Source organism: Drosophila busckii, chromosome 3L (assembly GCF_011750605.1).
Source record: "Drosophila busckii strain San Diego stock center, stock number 13000-0081.31 chromosome 3L, ASM1175060v1, whole genome shotgun sequence".
In the NCBI taxonomy this organism is placed as follows: domain Eukaryota; kingdom Metazoa; phylum Arthropoda; class Insecta; order Diptera; family Drosophilidae; genus Drosophila; species Drosophila busckii.
In genome coordinates this window covers 6,476,789-6,493,647 of record NC_046606.1, presented here as the reverse complement: position 1 = coordinate 6,493,647, position 16,859 = coordinate 6,476,789, and the positions used below count along the sequence as shown (strand labels likewise).

The 16,859-nt window shown below is 37.1% G+C and overlaps 2 protein-coding genes across 10 annotated transcripts; both read right to left on the bottom strand.

Moving 5' to 3' along the window:
* Nucleotides 1-3,165: 3,165 nt before the first annotated feature.
* On the bottom strand, nt 3,166-4,177 carry LOC108597990 (trypsin-4). Its single transcript, XM_017984606.1, has one exon. It carries the CDS (start codon nt 4,054-4,056, stop codon nt 3,166-3,168), a length of 891 nt encoding a protein of 296 aa, XP_017840095.1. The 5' UTR covers nt 4,057-4,177.
* A 3,380-nt stretch (nt 4,178-7,557) lies between these two features.
* On the bottom strand, nt 7,558-16,560 carry LOC108600468 (epsin-2). 9 transcript variants are annotated; one of them, XM_017988070.2, is made up of 9 exons: nt 16,097-16,560; nt 11,619-11,707; nt 10,899-11,557; nt 10,177-10,837; nt 10,031-10,121; nt 9,704-9,972; nt 9,546-9,647; nt 8,906-9,343; nt 7,558-8,125 (listed from the first exon to the last, which is right to left on the bottom strand). In XM_017988070.2, the coding sequence occupies exons 2-9, from the start codon at nt 11,685-11,687 to the stop codon at nt 8,063-8,065; spliced, it is 2,352 nt and encodes a 783-aa protein (XP_017843559.1). In that variant the 5' UTR covers nt 11,688-11,707; nt 16,097-16,560; the 3' UTR covers nt 7,558-8,062. The 9 variants fall into 9 exon arrangements, with proteins under 9 accessions (XP_017843559.1, XP_017843567.1, XP_017843558.1 ...); XM_017988078.2 differs by lacking the exon at nt 16,097-16,560 and adding an exon at nt 14,164-14,273; XM_017988069.2 differs by lacking the exon at nt 16,097-16,560 and adding an exon at nt 12,664-12,688.
* Between the last annotated feature and the right edge of the window lie 299 nt (nt 16,561-16,859).

Sequence of the window (16,859 nt, the reverse complement as noted above, 5' to 3'; positions counted from 1 at the left end):
TGCTGTCAATGTGTGTGTGTGTGTTTGTATGTGTGTGTTATGCAAGCGCTGTCAAAAAAAAAAAAAAAGTTTGTTGCCTGAGTCTTTTGTTTTTTGTCTGTATGTCAAAAGGTGCAGGCAAGCAATTCACGTTCCACACAGCATCCACTCACACACACACACACACACACATACGTCTGTGTTTAGTTCACGCCATGTCAAGCCTGATTTGTTGATGTTGTTTGCTTAAGTGTAGCTGCCAGCGCCTTGGCCATAGAAAACTCATTAATGAGCCACACACACACACGAATACACACACACACGCTAATTTTTTTTGCTTTTTAATTAAAGCATACAAATTGCAATTTTTTATGCTCTTTAAGGCTGCTGGCTGCTAAAAATATTTGCTTTGAACTAAACGCTCAGCTCAGCTGTCAGTGCTGCCTGCTCAGCTATTATATATAGTTTATATATGTTCATGCTTATGAGTTGGTTATTGAATTGTTTTACTTTGTCAAGTTGGACACTAAGTATTATTAAAAGCTCATAAGTTTTGCTAAATTGATTAGCAAATTAGTTTGTTAGCTAGCGAACTTTATTTATTATTTTAAGCTTATTAAATATGCATTAGGGCAAACTTAAAAATTGACTTCCTGTTCAGTATTTTTTTATTTTATCTGTGCTTATTTAATTCCATCTCTCAAATTTATTATTACCCAAACTCTAAGCTGACTATGCCGCTATACTTTAAATTATTTTTCTTTTTTTATATTAATTAATCTGCCTATGTAACTCGGTAGTATTTTATTTATTGTTTTTATTTATTAAATGTCAACTATGTACAGTCGACGATAAAAGAAAATGATTACAAAAAATATTTAAAGATTGGCCAACCCCAAATTGAATGATTGACCTAAAGCGTTAATGAATAATGCATACAAAAAATTGAGCAAAAAGTTAATTTAAGAGTTTTTGAAATTAAATTTAAATTTAAAAATTATGTTTTTGTTTTTAGATTTGATAAACTTATAGATTGCGAGTGTTAAACAGACCCAATTGCCTGAATTCCTCACTAGTTTTTGTAGCTAACATTTATTTATTTATTTAAGCTTCGCATTTAATTAAATATTACAAGCTTATGACTTCATTCGCTGTTTACTTTAAATAATATTTGTTAGTTTATCTTCGTTTATGTAGCTGCTGCCCCAGAATCTTCTCTTGCTTGAATTCCTAAACAGTTTTTTAGTGGCAAGTTTATTGACTTTGTGCTTAACAAATTCATTTCATTCATTCAATTATTATTTCAACTCTACTTTAAATTCTTTTTGCATTTGTTTTACATTAATCTGCGCTTATAACAGAATCTCCTATTGCCTCAATAATGTTTCAGTGGCAAATTGCTTGACTTAGTTAGGCTTTCATTTATTATTGAAGCTTATTTAATTATTTACACTAACATTAAATTCTTTTTGCATTTTTTTATATTAATCTGCGCTTATATAAAGCCTGTCCATATAATTCCAATGGCATCTGCTATTGCCTGCATTCCTCAATAATTTTTTTTAGTAGCCTGTGCCTGCCAATTGTCGCCAGTTGGCGCATAAATCTTGCGTGTGCTTTTTGCTGCTTTACCACCCACTCTCTCTCGCTCTTAGCTGGTTAGCTACTGTTTGGCCATTTTTGGTAGGGCGCCGCTTCCGCATGGCACATGCCTGCAGCCAACAGCTTTAGCTTTGGACTCAGCGCCAGCCAAGCGCAACAATAAAACGATTAATTTCATGTAAATTTTTGCGCAATTTAATTATGTGCGAAATCTCAGCTGGAACTGTGCGCAAAACAGTTGAACCAGGAATAATTAGGCAGCCCCCACTGCGGCTTAGGCCAGGCCAGCAAAAGTGAAAGGTGCTCCTACACTTAGGCCTGGAATTCAACCAACGATAATGATTATAATGACGACGACGACGACGGCGTCGATTATGTAAACATGCCGAAATCTAATGAATTACACCGCGTATGCAAATTAAGTTTTTTAAGTTTTGCACACAAGTTTTTGTTTATAAATGCGCGGGCGGCAGCAATAAATTGCAATAGCCGATGGTAATCTACTGAACTATTTGATATTATCAAGCGATTAGTAGCGAGAATTATGCTGAGCAAGCAACAATGCATACAAAATATAAAACTAAGACATAAATCAAACAATTTCCAATTAAAGCTTTAATTGGAGAAATTGCAATAAAATGAAATTTCAAAAATTGCTCATAATGTTTGGCCAAGCCCAAATTGAATGATTGACCCAAAGCTTTAATGAATAATGCATACAAAAAATTGAGGAAAAAGTTCATTGAAGAGTTTTTGATTATGCAAGCGAATAAAATATTTGAATTTATTAATTTTTTATGAAACTGAATTTGAACTAAGTTCTAATAAAATATTTGAATTTATTAATTTTTTATGAAACTGAATTATAAAGTAAGTTCTAATAAAATATTTGAATTTTTTTTTAATATAATATTGCGTTTATGCTTTGAATTTTAATATGCGTAAGCCAAATCGCAATAATTGTTGCTTAAATATTTAAATGTATTAGATTTATTTCCATTTGAATTTAAATTACGCTCTGTTTGATTGAGTCATGAATTATTTTATTTGAATATATATTTTAAATTCAAGACGAATTTATGCTACGAATTCTTATGCAAATTATTATTGTAAGCAATTCAAATTTTAAAGCTTTCAGCTAAATAGACTGTGAGAGTTTTTTATAAACGAATATTTCTGTTTAAATAAAAATGCTTTGTTTTCTTTTTTCTTAAAATTATTGCTTGTTGAAACAAGCTGTCAATTTGATTTTATAGCAACATTATAGTGCTTGTTCTATATAGCGAGAGGTCATAAACAGTAGAAAGTAAAGCATAAAGTTCAATCATACATTTAAATTTTGTTGTGGCCAAAGCTTCTGTAAACTTTCATTGATAAATGCATAGATTGAAGAAGAATGTAAATTTAAAAGTTCGAGTTCACGTGCTAATGACCTAACGGTAAGAACAGCGTTAGGTCAGCAGCAGCAGCAGCAGCGCGCTAAACAACAAAAAGTTGTTTAAACGAGTTTACAAAATGCAAAGCAGTCAAGCGACAGTTTTAATTAATAGTTAAACAAAAGCGTTAATAATAAATAAAAATAGTTTATATTAATTGTTTATCGTATTGCTTGGTAGTCTTGCGTATCCAGCCAATGTAGCGTCGCACATTCACATAGACGCCAGGATAATCTTTGTTGGCGCAGCCAATGCCAAAGCTAACGACGCCATAGAGCGTGTCCTCAGCTACGAGCGGCCCACCCGAATCGCCGGAGCAGCTGTCACGTCCGGAGCGCTGCGCGCAAATCATTTGCTTATAGATCTGCACATCTGCCTTGCGATACATGCGCCGACATTGCTGGCGACTGATTTGGCAAACTGTAACGCCGCGCAAATAGCGCTGCACATTCGCATCCGACACTTTGCTCAATCCCCAGCCGCTGACCAAATAACAATCCGGCAGCAGTTCAGTGTAATCCGTAGGCAAACGCACGGGCTGCACGCAGCGTGCGTATTGCAGCGGCGTTGCCAGACGCAGCAGCGCCAAATCATGTTGCATGCTAAAGTCATCGTAGTTGGCATGTGGCACAATTTTGGCCACACGATGCGCTTGCCCGCCGCGCTGCTGATCCATCGAACCCACGCGCACTTCATAGCGTCCCTTGTCCTCCACACAATGCGCTGCAGTTAGCACCCAATCGTGATTCAGCACGCTGCCGCCGCAAATGAGCTGCCCGCGATAGTGCAAAGCAGCTTGATAAGGCGCTCGAGCGCAGCCAATTCGTTTGCCATTCACAATGCGCGTTGGTAAATTCTGCAGCTCCAGCTGCTCTATAGCATTTATATTGGGATTGCTGCTTATCTGTGGTGGTGGTGGTGGTGGCTTCGTCATGCCATGTTCATACAGCAAATAGTGTGTGCCATTATCCTTATAGTAACCAGCGCCTGTTTGTGCCGCTGCTATACCCAGCACACATCCCAACACTATCCACTTCATTTTGGCCACAACCGCTTAACTGTAGCTGCTGCCAAGAACTGTTTGCCATTTTGCTTGCTTGCTTAACTTTTGACCTGCTTGCTGCCTTTCAATATATGCAAATATATTCGATTGTCTCAATGTTACGGGACTGCAAATTCTATAGCTTAACTATTAGTAGTTGCATAAGTAACAAAAGCGCTGCTTAATTTAACTAAAATATTATAAAAGCTTAGCTTAGGCTATAAATTTTGTTTTAATTGCTTCATAATGCGGCAGCTTTGTTAATCGCATAAGATTTTACAACTATTAGTGGCGCTTAATGGAATCTTTTATACATTTTTAGCAGGGACCGTAAATAATGATCGCGAATTTTAAATGATAAAATCAAACACTTAGAAGCGACATAACGTCATCTTAATCCTTTTTGAATAATCTATTCGAATATGCGTAAATAAGCAAAGAATATACTAAAAATCAGGGTCATTTACGTGGTCCCTGCAAATTTTTAGTATATCTTGCTTAATTACGCATATCACAAAGATAATATTAGATTAAATTCAGGGTCCGTAATCATTATAAGTTTTATTTTAAAAATTACGTTATACTGATTATATATTGATTTTTAAGATTTTCATCACCAATAATGATTAATTTTGATTAATTTTACAATAACTTATAAGTAATCATTACTTTTGAGCAAAAAAAATATAAATCAATATCATTATTATTGATTTTTATTTATGATTTTTATTTTTTTCGCTCAAAATAAAACCCACTGTAAGATTACAGCCTAATTATAAAAGCTTTTCCGATCTATGTCGCATTTGTCGCACTTTTTGCTCAAAAATTACTCAAAATTAATCATTATTGGTGAGGAAAATCATAAGCATCAATATATAAACAGTATAACATAATTTTTAAAATAAAACTATCATTACGCTTCCTTATTTTTTAGTATATTCTTTGCTTATTTACGCATATTCGATATACAAGACGCGCTTTAATAATTATTAATAATAATAATAAATTATAATTACACATGCTACATTTAGCTCAGTTCGTTAAACAATATTAATATTTAATTGCAGCTCTTACTTCCTGTACAAATTTTTATGTGACTTACTTTTAAAACTCTTAGCAAATTTGATGTGTTCCTGCTGCTTCATCAGACTCTAAGTCAGTTAGTCAGTCAGTCATAACTCTTGTTTTCATTGTTGTTGTTATTGTTGCTTTTGGTTCAACACTTACGCCAGCGCGCATGTTTGATTGCAAATTTGTGTAAATTATGGATTTGTGCACTTTTGATTTCATTTAAACGAAGTTTCCTGATGGCCTCCAGCGCATGTCAAATATCAAAACCAAAACAGCCACTTGCGCAACAAATCCACATCCAGCACATTCATGAGCAGCAAAAGCATCCCATGCCGCGCCAAGTGAGGCTGAGGCTCTGCAGCCAAAATATCACTGCCATATGCAGTTTTTGTGGGCGTGCTCCGTTAATGCTCCTTCTCTTGTTGTAGTTGCTCCAAGATCTCTGACGGCGTTTGTTTGGGCACCCGAAATTAACATAATCGTGCTTAGCGGGCCTGCCCCCAACTCCGCTGCCCGCTGCCCCGTTATCTGGCAAACATTTAGCGCCTCAGCCGCTTCCCTCTGCCCAGTCGCTGCTGCTAACAAACAAAGTGTTGAGTGCTGGCGCTGCCTGTCAAGTGCTGGCTGCCAGGCATATTAGCTGCATCTGTTAGCCAAGTGAGCAAGCGAGGAGTGAGGAGTGGGGAGTTGCTGGCCATAGGTTTTTTCTTTGGCTTATGCTTGTGCAAGTCGAGCAGCCAAACGCGTTGACAACAACAGTTAAAAGTTCACCCAAATACCATAAGCAATTACATAAAGATTTACAAAATATGAGCTGAGAGCAAAGTCGAATAGAAATTGTAATAACTGCGCCGAAAACTATGCAACAAATCTAAATTCAGATTTAGATCAAACTTGATAGAAGTTGAGGGAAATTCCAATAGCAGCCCAAATGCAATTTTAGAGCAATCGAGGAACCAAAGACTAATCAATGTTTTAGTAAGAGTAAAGCAGTTTAAATAATAAAAAAGGAATTCAAGCAGGAAACTAATTTAGAATACAAACAACTTTGAAATACACTTTGATAGAAACTGCAATGGCAACCCAAATTGCATTTTATATTACAATATAAAAATAACCAACAAATTTAGATGAAAATTATTATAAATAAAGTAGTTCTCAGTGAAAATTATTATAGATAAAGCAGTTCTCAGTAAGTAAAAATGTCATAAAAGAATTATAAGCAATACAAAATATCAGAAGCGTGAGGCAAAATTCAGGCACGGACAATTTTGATATACACTTCAATAGAAATTGATAAGACATTCTAAACGAATTTCAAATATAGACTAAGCCACATAACAATTTTAATTGCATTTCTATGCAGTAAGATACATTGAATTATAAAGTCGAACAAACGGACAAAAGTTCAGACAAGCTCAGCTTATTTAGCTAAAAGTGTATAGAGGGTAGCAGATTTGTCTGCCTATTGTTTCATACTTTTACATAGCTTGCAAATACCCTATTATATATATTCAATATTAAAGTGTATACAAAGCTCAAAAGCATTTTAAACAGACGGACATTAGTTTTGGAAAATTATTCCATATGACATGAAAGCTTAACAATAAATCTCAAGTGTAATTTATGTTTTTGTTAGTAACGAAAGACTTATATATATATTAATAATTTATGCATGAACTATTTACAGCTACTTAAGACTTTCAAATGTTATTAACCTATGCGAAAATGTATGTGCATTAATATTATTGTGTGTTTTAATTTTAATGATGAATAAATTTAAATTCAGTTTGCTTTTTGTTTTTTTTTTTTATATATTTAGTTATCATTAAGTTATACTTATACAATTTTTACGTATTCTAACCTAAGTGTATACCATCATCATTTTTTAGCATTTATTGAAATAATATAGTATATAATATTTTGTTTACGCTTTTTTTTTTTGTTAAACTTGTAAATTTTAAACTATTTGCTAATATAGAAAATATGTTCAACAGCAAAAAATTTAGATGCATTGGCAAATTGATTTTTGCAAAAATAGTTTTGGCCTAAAAAACACACAAAGCACAGACACACACACACACCTACACATATATCACACACACTCAAAAAAACGTGTAGACATAAATATAAAAAACATTTGTTTAAAAATGCCTAAAAAAATTGTTGCTCTGCCTTGTTACAAATATAAAATAAACTAAAATTTCGAATCATTTATACAAATACAAAAACAAACTCACCAACATCCGGTGTTGTTGTTGTGGTGTGTAAATTGTTGGTGTAAATTTTGTAGTGGTGTGTTGTTGTTGGTGTTGGTATCAATGCACAAATTTTAAAGCTATATGTATATAACAATCATTGATCTCAGCGCTGCATTTACAATTAGTTTAGATTTAGATTTGTTATTGGTGTTGTTGGTGTTTTTGATTTTTTGGTGTAACAGTTGTATGGGGAATAAAGTATTTGGGTAGGACTGCCAATTAAAGCTGCTGCTTATATATATTATAGTTTATATAAATGACTATACAATTGGAGCTTGGAGTTGTTGTAGTTGTTGGTGTTGGTGGTTGGCGTTGCTGGCAGCCATCGCATTGCACATAACTTCAAGTTAAACTTATTGTTCATGTTGCTGTACTTGATGTTGCTGTTGTGTTCTCGTTGTTATTGTTGTTGTTGTACGAAGGCAAACAACGCACATCACATATTTTACAATTTAATAATACTTGCTTACATATAATTTAGTTATCAATTATTATTGTTGTTGTGTGTTTTTTATGTTGTGGTTGTAATTGTTGTTGTTGTTTGTTTTATAGTTAGACAGCTGCTTGCACCAACCAGACGGCATTTTGTAATGTTATTTGTAGTTTTAGTTGTTGTAGCTAATTGATTGTTTGATTGATTGCAGTCAGTGATTGACCTACGCTCTCCACGCTTAAGATAAAAATGGATTTGTAGCCGCTGCCTCCGGTTTTATCCATGGCATGTTGTTGTTTTGCTGTAAACATAAAATACACAAGTTATTATAAACAATTATATGCTCTCAAGTATTTCTAATTAGCAAGTCTAACTACATGCAGCTAAGCTAGTTAGTTTACATTAGCGTGTTATATAGTTTAATTAAAGTCGGTTAGTTTTAGTTTTCTAGCATGCATAGTTGGTTACAATTTAACAACAGTTTACCCATTTGCAATTGCATTATTGTTTGTGTTTTATTTAAGCGTCCAAGCCTCCATTGTGGGCTACAATAAGAAAATATTATGGATCAACTATGTTTCTGTTTTAGGGATACTCTCAGCTTATTTAGTTCGGCAAGCTTGCTGTACACAATTTTATGAAATTTGTGTTGATAGTTGAAATTTAAATGAAAAAAAGGTAATTAAATGAAAAGTTAAAGTGCAAAGTAAACTATAATTTCAAAATAATGAACCAACTGCAACGAAATGAATTTCAAATGAACTTGTACTCAACTTTTGAAACTCTTTTTGTTACTAATTCTAATTCCCTATGCAACAATTGGCTTTAAACTCCATATATCTGCTCAAATTAAAGCAATGTATTAAAATAATTTCACTCTAGCGCTAAGCTTACTAATTTTTCTTGTAGTTTCTATTCAAAACACAAGCATTATTATAAATAAAAGCAATTGGCAAACGTAATAAGCAACAAACAAACTCAATCAGTTAAGTAGCAACAACAAAACGTAAAAAGGAGCAACAGCAACAACGATTAGGAAACTCTTTAAACAACAATTGGCTGCTGCTGCTGCTGCACTCACATCCTGATAGCAATGCTGATGCTGAGTAGCAGCTGCACTCTGATTCAGATTCTGTCGCGCATCGAAGCCCAGCGGCGCGATGGTAACTCCCGGAGTTTCAGCCAAGGATTCGGTCAAGGCGCTTGTATAGTTTTGCGTATAGCTGGAATAGCCCAACGGAGTGCTGAAGCTGCTGTAGCTCAGCGTTGTTGGAGCTGTAGGTGAATAGCCATAGGCACGTTGCGGCGGCTCGTTCATAAGATCCAAATTGCGTATGCTATCAATGCTGGGACTTTGATAATGTTCGCCAAAGTAACTATTGTTGTTGTTGTTGTTGATTGGAGGATTGGGTGGCTGGGTGTGCTGCTGTGGAATTGTTTGGGTTAGAGGTTTACTAAAGGCACTCAAGAGACTAAAGTCATCGATTAGCTGCAGACTAGTAGGACGCATGGGCTTGTACTAAAGATTGTTACATGCAACATGTTGCTCAATTTGAAAAATGTAAACAAAATGCGTGTATAGGGAAATGATAGTTTTAAAATAAATAAATAAAGTTACCAAGAGAAATTATATTAGAGAAAGTATAGAACTTAGTAGAGAGAGCCTGTAAAAATAAAAACCCTAAACCTGAACGCTGCACACAGCTGCAGTTGAGGCTCACCTGTGAGGCTGGATTAACACCACCGGTAACTGGCGCCCAAGGATCCTGATTCATATTAATTGCAAAAGGCGGCTGCTGTTTCAGCTGATTTATGGACGGCACCTGCAATACGCATTAATTAGTTAACTAAGCTTAGCTTTAATATTATTATGACTAACTGCTGGCTGCTGTTGCTGGAATAGATTCGTTTTGGGCGGCATGCCATTGTCAGCGAAAGGATTGTAGGCTGGCGCTAGTCCTGCTTGCGTTTGCGGCGCTATGGGCTTTATTAGATTGTCCAGATTGACCAGCGCCGAGTTTTCGCCCAGAAATGCATGCGGATCTTTCAGTGGCTTCTTTGCGGTGGCGCCCGTTGAGGCATGTACGCTGGAGTTATTAAGGCTGCCATAGTTTGTCGAAAGCGGATCCATTTCGTCAAGCAATGAAGCTGCAACATAAAAAGCGCATTGAGTCAGGCAAACTTTAGTTAATTTTATTGCACTCACCATTGTTGTTATTGGAGGCATGTGAATTGTTGAGCTCGCTCTTGTTGCGATTGGTAATCAAATCAAACTCATCAAAGTCGGGCGATTGTTTCTGCAAATTAATAAAATTAATAACAATTTCAATAGTTTACAAGTCGCAGCTGCACCTTAATGGCGCCCGTTTGCACAGCTTTCCAGGGATCATCCAAGGCGCCAGTGCCTGCGCCTGCGGGCTGACCACCCGCCCAGGGATCTGCTGGTGCAGCTGGCGTTTCCGCTAGCCACGGATCGCCCGAGCTGCCATTGCTGGTTGCACGTGCTGCTGGCGCTGCTGCTAGCGCTGGACTTGCTGCGCTCTTGCTTAGCCAAGCATCCACAGGCGCTGCAGCACGTGCGCCATTCTGCTGGGCATTGCCATTGGTCTGCAGCCAGCCTTCGTTGGAGGAGCCCGAGGCAACGGACGGTGACTGTGTGCGCATGCCCCAAGCATCGCCTGGCTGCGGCGTGGCAGCTGCTGCAGCGCCCAGCGGCACGCCAGCGCTCATAATGGTGCGTGGAGCGCTAGCAGGATGCCAGGGATCGGCAGGTATGGGCGTATTGGAGGCGCTGCCAGACCACGGATCGGAAAGTTGACTTGCTGCACGCGCGGGTGGCGCAGCCCAAGGATCCACAACAGCAGCAGCAGCAGCACCGCCAGCGGCGCCCAGCGGTGGACTTGAAATGCTAGTGGCGCCCAGCGAAATGTCCAGCAAGTCGAGTAAATGACTTTGCTGCTCCTCCTTGGGCGCAGCAGCAGCAGCACCAACAAGTGGACGACCATTTGTACCTCTGCAAAAACAAAAGCAATAAGTAAAGCTGCAGTTATAGTTAAAGTTAAGGTAAGAGCTACTTGAAGTCCTGTTCGCTTTGACTTAGCGCCAGCTGCAGACGCACATCATCGCTGCGCCGCTTGGCCTCCTCCTGCTCTGCTTCTTCTCTGGACATAGCCATCGCCAGCTGCAGCTGCAGCTCCTCCTCGCCAGCAGTTTGTGGACGCACCATTTCCAGTTCGGAAGCACTTTTGGGCGGCTCCTCTTGCCAGCCTGGCGGCATGTCTCTTTGCGATGGCCCATCGATATAACCATCGCTGCCAAATCCGCTTGGATGCAGCGCAAAGCGCTCCTTCGCTTTCAGCGCTTTGACGCGCTCATTCTTCAGACGCTCATCGTCCTTGAGCAATGTGACCAGCTGCTTGGCCTTCTCGCGCACATGTGTGCCCTGATCTTTGCCCTCCTCGAAGTAGACAAACTCACGCAATGTTTGTATGGCGAATATGTTCTCCTTGCATTGCTGTGCGACCTTCTCGGTGCCCGTTTTGATCAGATACTCGAGGAGGATGAGCGCCTTGTAGACATGCCGCCAGTTCTTGCCATGATCGTTTAGCCGCTTCCATATCATTTGCATTATCTCCGAAAAGGCCACCACATTATACGTTAGATCCGCAATTTCGGCCATAATAGTGGCCGATGGACCCCACGGATCATTCGACGTGGCCTCGCGCACTTTGACCTGCAGCCAAATAACAAAAATTAATTTATTACAATTTATTGAGTTTGTTTTGGTTGCTCACCTGTGCATCGGAATAGTTGTGCGCAAGATTTTTAATGTTTCTACGTAAACCGGCAACATTGACCTGCATATCGTCCTTTTGCTTTCTCACTGTTGGACAAAAATTATAAAAAACAGCATTAGCATGTTTCAAATTCAAGTTACAAGAATTGTTTAAAGTTCTGTTGTTGTTATTCTTATTTCTTATGCTGGTTTTAATTTTGCTGTAATTTTGTCAAACATAAATTATGTGTGTTGGTTTTATTTGTCAGTAAATAATAAATTATAGTATATATGTGTGTGTGTGTGTACACAAACATGAGAACACAAACAAGTCCCAATAGGTGACAACAGCAGTGCAGCGCATCCGGGAAATTCTCCACGCTGCAAATGTTTTCAACTATGCACAAAGCTGTTTAACTATTTGTTAGTGAGTGTGTGTGTGTGTGTGTGCGTATGTATGTGTGTTGTGATTTTAAACTCAAAAAACAGTACAAACAATTTGGCGTATGTGTTCAAAATAAATTTCAATGCTAATGGCTGCTTATGCCTGTGTGAGTGAGAAGAAAACTTTATTTAATATTTTTGTATAGCAATTTATCAAATTTCTTATCAATTGTTTAAAAAACTGAAAATGCTAGCTAGACGCAATTTTGAATTATCAAACTTTGTGCTATTTTTTTATATTAAGCTGGGAAACTTTTTTCGCTGACAGCGTCACAAGTTTAATGAAACTTTTTAGTGCAAAATAACTTACATTTTAACATAATCAAAGCTGCTATAATCTTTGTTTTTGCGCAAGTTTGGCTTACCAATTCAAAAGCTCAACTATTTATGGCAATTTTGCTTTCATGCTGATCAATTTGCTTTCATAACAATCCACTGTCAGTCACTATCAATTTTGCTTTACACTTTAAGCTCTTGTCAGTTGATTGATTTTTCTTCTCAACTCTTACACAGGCATAGGCATTATCTAATTGTGTTTGTAGTTCTAGTTAGCAGCAGTTTGTGTGTTTACTAGTATTTAAATAAAAAAATGTTATTGCAATTAGAACTTTGAGACTTACTTTTCTTTTGTATTTGCGTTTGATTTGCTTTAGATATTTATATACTCGCTATATATATGCTTTATATAGTAGGTGTATTTTGTTTGTTTGCAACTTTTATTTCTTTTAGCTTTTTTGCTTAGATTAGTATTTGTTTTTGCTGTTTAAGTGCTCCAAAGCAAGCTAAGTATGAGATACAAGATAATTACAATAAAAAGATACATAGTATAAAAAGAGAGTACACATTTATAGTTATAAATTGTTGTTATTTTGTGGCTCTTGTGGTTGTTGCTGCGCTTGTTGTTGTGCAACTGCAAAAGCACATTAAAAATATTATAATTTTCGCAAAAGGTGTGCAACAAACAAATTATAACTTGCAAATAGAAATCAAAGTCAAAATACTTGTTAAGTAAATTATAGAAAATTATATAGTTGGCCGTGGTGGGTTCAAGTTCAAGTCTGCAGCAGAACAAAAGAGAGACCAACCTTAAAACCTTAAACTAGGCAGACAGACTACGAGGGCATAGCTATGTATATATATGTGTGTGTGTGTAATTCAATTTGCAATGTAGGTAACTAGCGTGGCAATAGTATGAACGACTATGCAATACACTAACTATAAATTATGATTAGATTTCAGTTTGTTTGCTTTCAAGTGGGTCAGTGTCATTAATTGAAGATTAAAATGATTAACTAGTCATGGCGCTATAGAATTTAATAAGCAGCGCCTGCCTAAGCAAATATTTAATGCATACCTTGCATATATTTAATTTATTATCATTATATTTTAGCTTAGTTAAAGCAACTTTCTAGCTAAAACGCTAATACTATTTCTAGCTAAATTTCAAGAAGCCAACGAAATGCAACAGACAGAAAACTAAGTATAGACGGAGGTAAGAGGGGCGGCAACAATTAAAAGACGGCAAAAACGCAAAGGTGTTTGCCATAGGCTAAGCTGAATTATAAGCACATTAACCAATACATAAACACACACATACACGCACAAGGAGAGTGAGAGAGCGAGCGAACGAACATTTAATGTGAAAACAAACATTAAGTCTGCTATATACACGTACTTGATTTATTTATTTTTATTTGCGTGCGAATTGTAAACAAAGTGTTTTTGCGAAAGTTCTTGAAGCAAATAAGCAAGAAATTAGATATGACATACATATAAAACATATAGTATAATTTTTATAAAGCGCTGCTGCGTTCTAGCCAATGACGACAGCTGCTCAAGTGTAAATTGATAAGATAAGCGTAGTTTATATGTAAGTCAGCATCTAGAATAAGCTTAAATTATGTTTTCATGCTTATTTTTTTTTTTTGTACTTAAGTGTAAACAACGCACTTGACACATATTAGAGCCGGTATGAAAGCAGCTTCTCATAAAGAACAGCACGTAACTCTCAACGCAAACCAAAAAACTCATCGAACAAGTATTTCTACACAAAAGTCTACAACTGTAAGTGTGCATGTGTGTGTGTGTGTGTGTGTGTAAGGCATTCATTGACCGCTTACCGGTTGTAATAATGGGCAGTGCGTAAAGATCACTGAACGAACGAGAGAGAGTGAGAGACAGCGCGTAAAAGAGAGAGCGTAGCTCAAGTCTGTGGTTTAACGGTGCTTGTTTATTTGTTTTATTGTTATTTATTAGTTGTTCTGTTGCACGCGCTGCTGCTTCTTCTTCGCCGTCGTCGTCGTTTGTCTGCAGCCAAAAGGCAAAGTGAATAATTCAATTAAATGTAGCGCAGAAGAAAAAAAAACAAAAGCTAAACAAAAACAAACTACGCAAATGAAGTCGAACCAAATTTTGAACTTGAGGCAAATTTAAATGCCAGACACTGTGCGAAAGAGAGAGCAAGAGAGGATCACAAGTGGCCATATAAAAGAAAAACAAAGTGCAAGCGAAGTGGGGTTGGGTGCTTTGCTTGTTTCTCTTTGTTTGTGGCGCTTTACTTTTTGCACTTGACTTTAGCTGCGACGCTTTTATTGCCAAAAAATAATATAATTGACTTTTGTCTGTGTGTGTGTGCGTGTCTTTACACTTTGTGCGCAGCCAGGAGAGAGCCTTGACTTTCAGCTGCTTTTCAAGCGGTTCAATGAACGTGCGCGGCGCAGCAGCAACGGAAGCTATCACAATTGCACAAACACCGAGAACGAGATCACAAGCGAGACTGAAACCGAAATGAATGTAAATATGGAAATGAAGCGGAGACGGCAATGCGCGATGCGTGATGCGAATATGAGATATTGATATACGAATTGTGAGCCAAAAAAATAAATGCAAATAAACTGTAGTTAGAAAATAAAGCAGAACAGGTTGTTGTGTATGTGGAGTATAAAGAATACGAAATACTCTTACTGTATATGCACAGTGGGACTATTAATGGGATTTACAATTAGCTTATGCGCCCACTTTAATTCAATATCTTTCAAAACAGCGTATGCCATATATTTTTATTTTGCCAAGTAGCTGACGTTGCCGTTCATATAAAGATAAGTACACATAGCACATACTTATATACATTCCATTATTATTTATTCATTTATGTGCTTGCTGGCTAATGCTATTATGAACCCTTTTAGTGCTGCCTTCGTACGTTTATCATTTAGCGTAACGTTGCAAATGTGTGGAGGCAATCGATATTGTAGCGGAGGAAGGGGGCAATGTTTTTTTAGACGAAGGTCAAGCATTACAGCCCACTGTGCAAGCGCAATACTCTGATCATGCACGCGCTGTCGCTCTCTCTCTCTTTTAGTCGCGCTCTTTTTGGCTGCAGTCTAACTGTTCAAATTGTATGCATGCGGGCGGCGACATTTACAATTTGGGGGCGTGCAAATGTCTGTGTGTGTAAATTTGATAACGACTTGTCAGCATTATGATTAGATTGCATTGTGACATAAATACAGGAATAGTTTAATTACATAGGTGTGTGTGTGTGTGTGTGCAAAAACTTCATTCATTAGTCATTCTATTGCGTTCACAGAGGGCAACACGCAGACACACACACACACATAAACCAGTTTCACATGGGCCGTGCCATGACTAAGCGTCAAGGCGACGAAAGCGATACCGGCTATACATTGGAATCTCTTTTTGATAAGAAATAAACACTATTATTACTAACAAAAAAAGCACAAAATTAACTTAACTACAAGCAATACCACTTCCGTTAAATAAAATAATATTGCAAAACAGAAAGCAAAATATAACAATTTCATACAGCCAGACACGCATACAAACACACACACACACACATGTGCGTATGTATTTAGTATGTGCATACATATGCATGTGTTGCGTACAATATGCTCGCATTGTTTATTATTCATTTGCAAAATAGTTGCTGCCAAATAAAATACAAAAGAAAAGAAAGGAAAGCAAAAAATATATAAAATAAATAACTAAAGAGAAATGCAGCACCGTCGCCCACACGTACGCGTTGCTTACCTGTCGCTGCTAACTTTGCTCTCTGCTGCTATTCCAACTCTTTCTTTTTTTTTTATATTTTCTTCCTCTCCGCTGCAACTTGAGTCCGTGTTTATTATTGTATGTGGCGTTTGTGTTGTTTTTGTGGTGTGGACTGTGTATATGTGTGTGACTGTGTGTGTGTGTGTGGTGGAGCTCCAAGAAACAACGGCGCTACGCCTCCCTCTCAGCTAGCTCTGACTTTAGATTTTTTTACGACTTTCTTTTTGTATGCGCGACACAGTCACAAGACGTTAACAACGTTGTTTTAACAATATTTGTACGCGTTGCACTTTTCACAATTTGCCTGGCGTTTTTTACACTATTTGCACAATTCAAACACACGAAACAACAACGCCGAAAGTATAATTTAGAACAAAAGCAGTAGCAGTGAATTTTTCTTGTTTTGTGTGTGGCTCTTTCTTTACGTTTGCTTTCTTTGCTGCTGCTATGACTGAGCAGTGACAACAATACAAGTATCTAACAGTTACCGATACTATCGGTATCGAAACGTTCAATTGAACGAATGAACGAGCGGCAGTGCTGATTCTTGTTCAATTGTTCGTAGCTTAGCGGTTAAGCGCTGCCAACTTAACATACATGCACATAAGCAACGCTGCCTGTTATTTGAATTTAAATTTAAAATTGTTTGTGTTTTTTATTTACTTTATTTAGAATACCATTTGCTGTTTGTTTATAATAATTAAACGCTACAAGCTAAAACTCATTTGTTTACCAACTGATA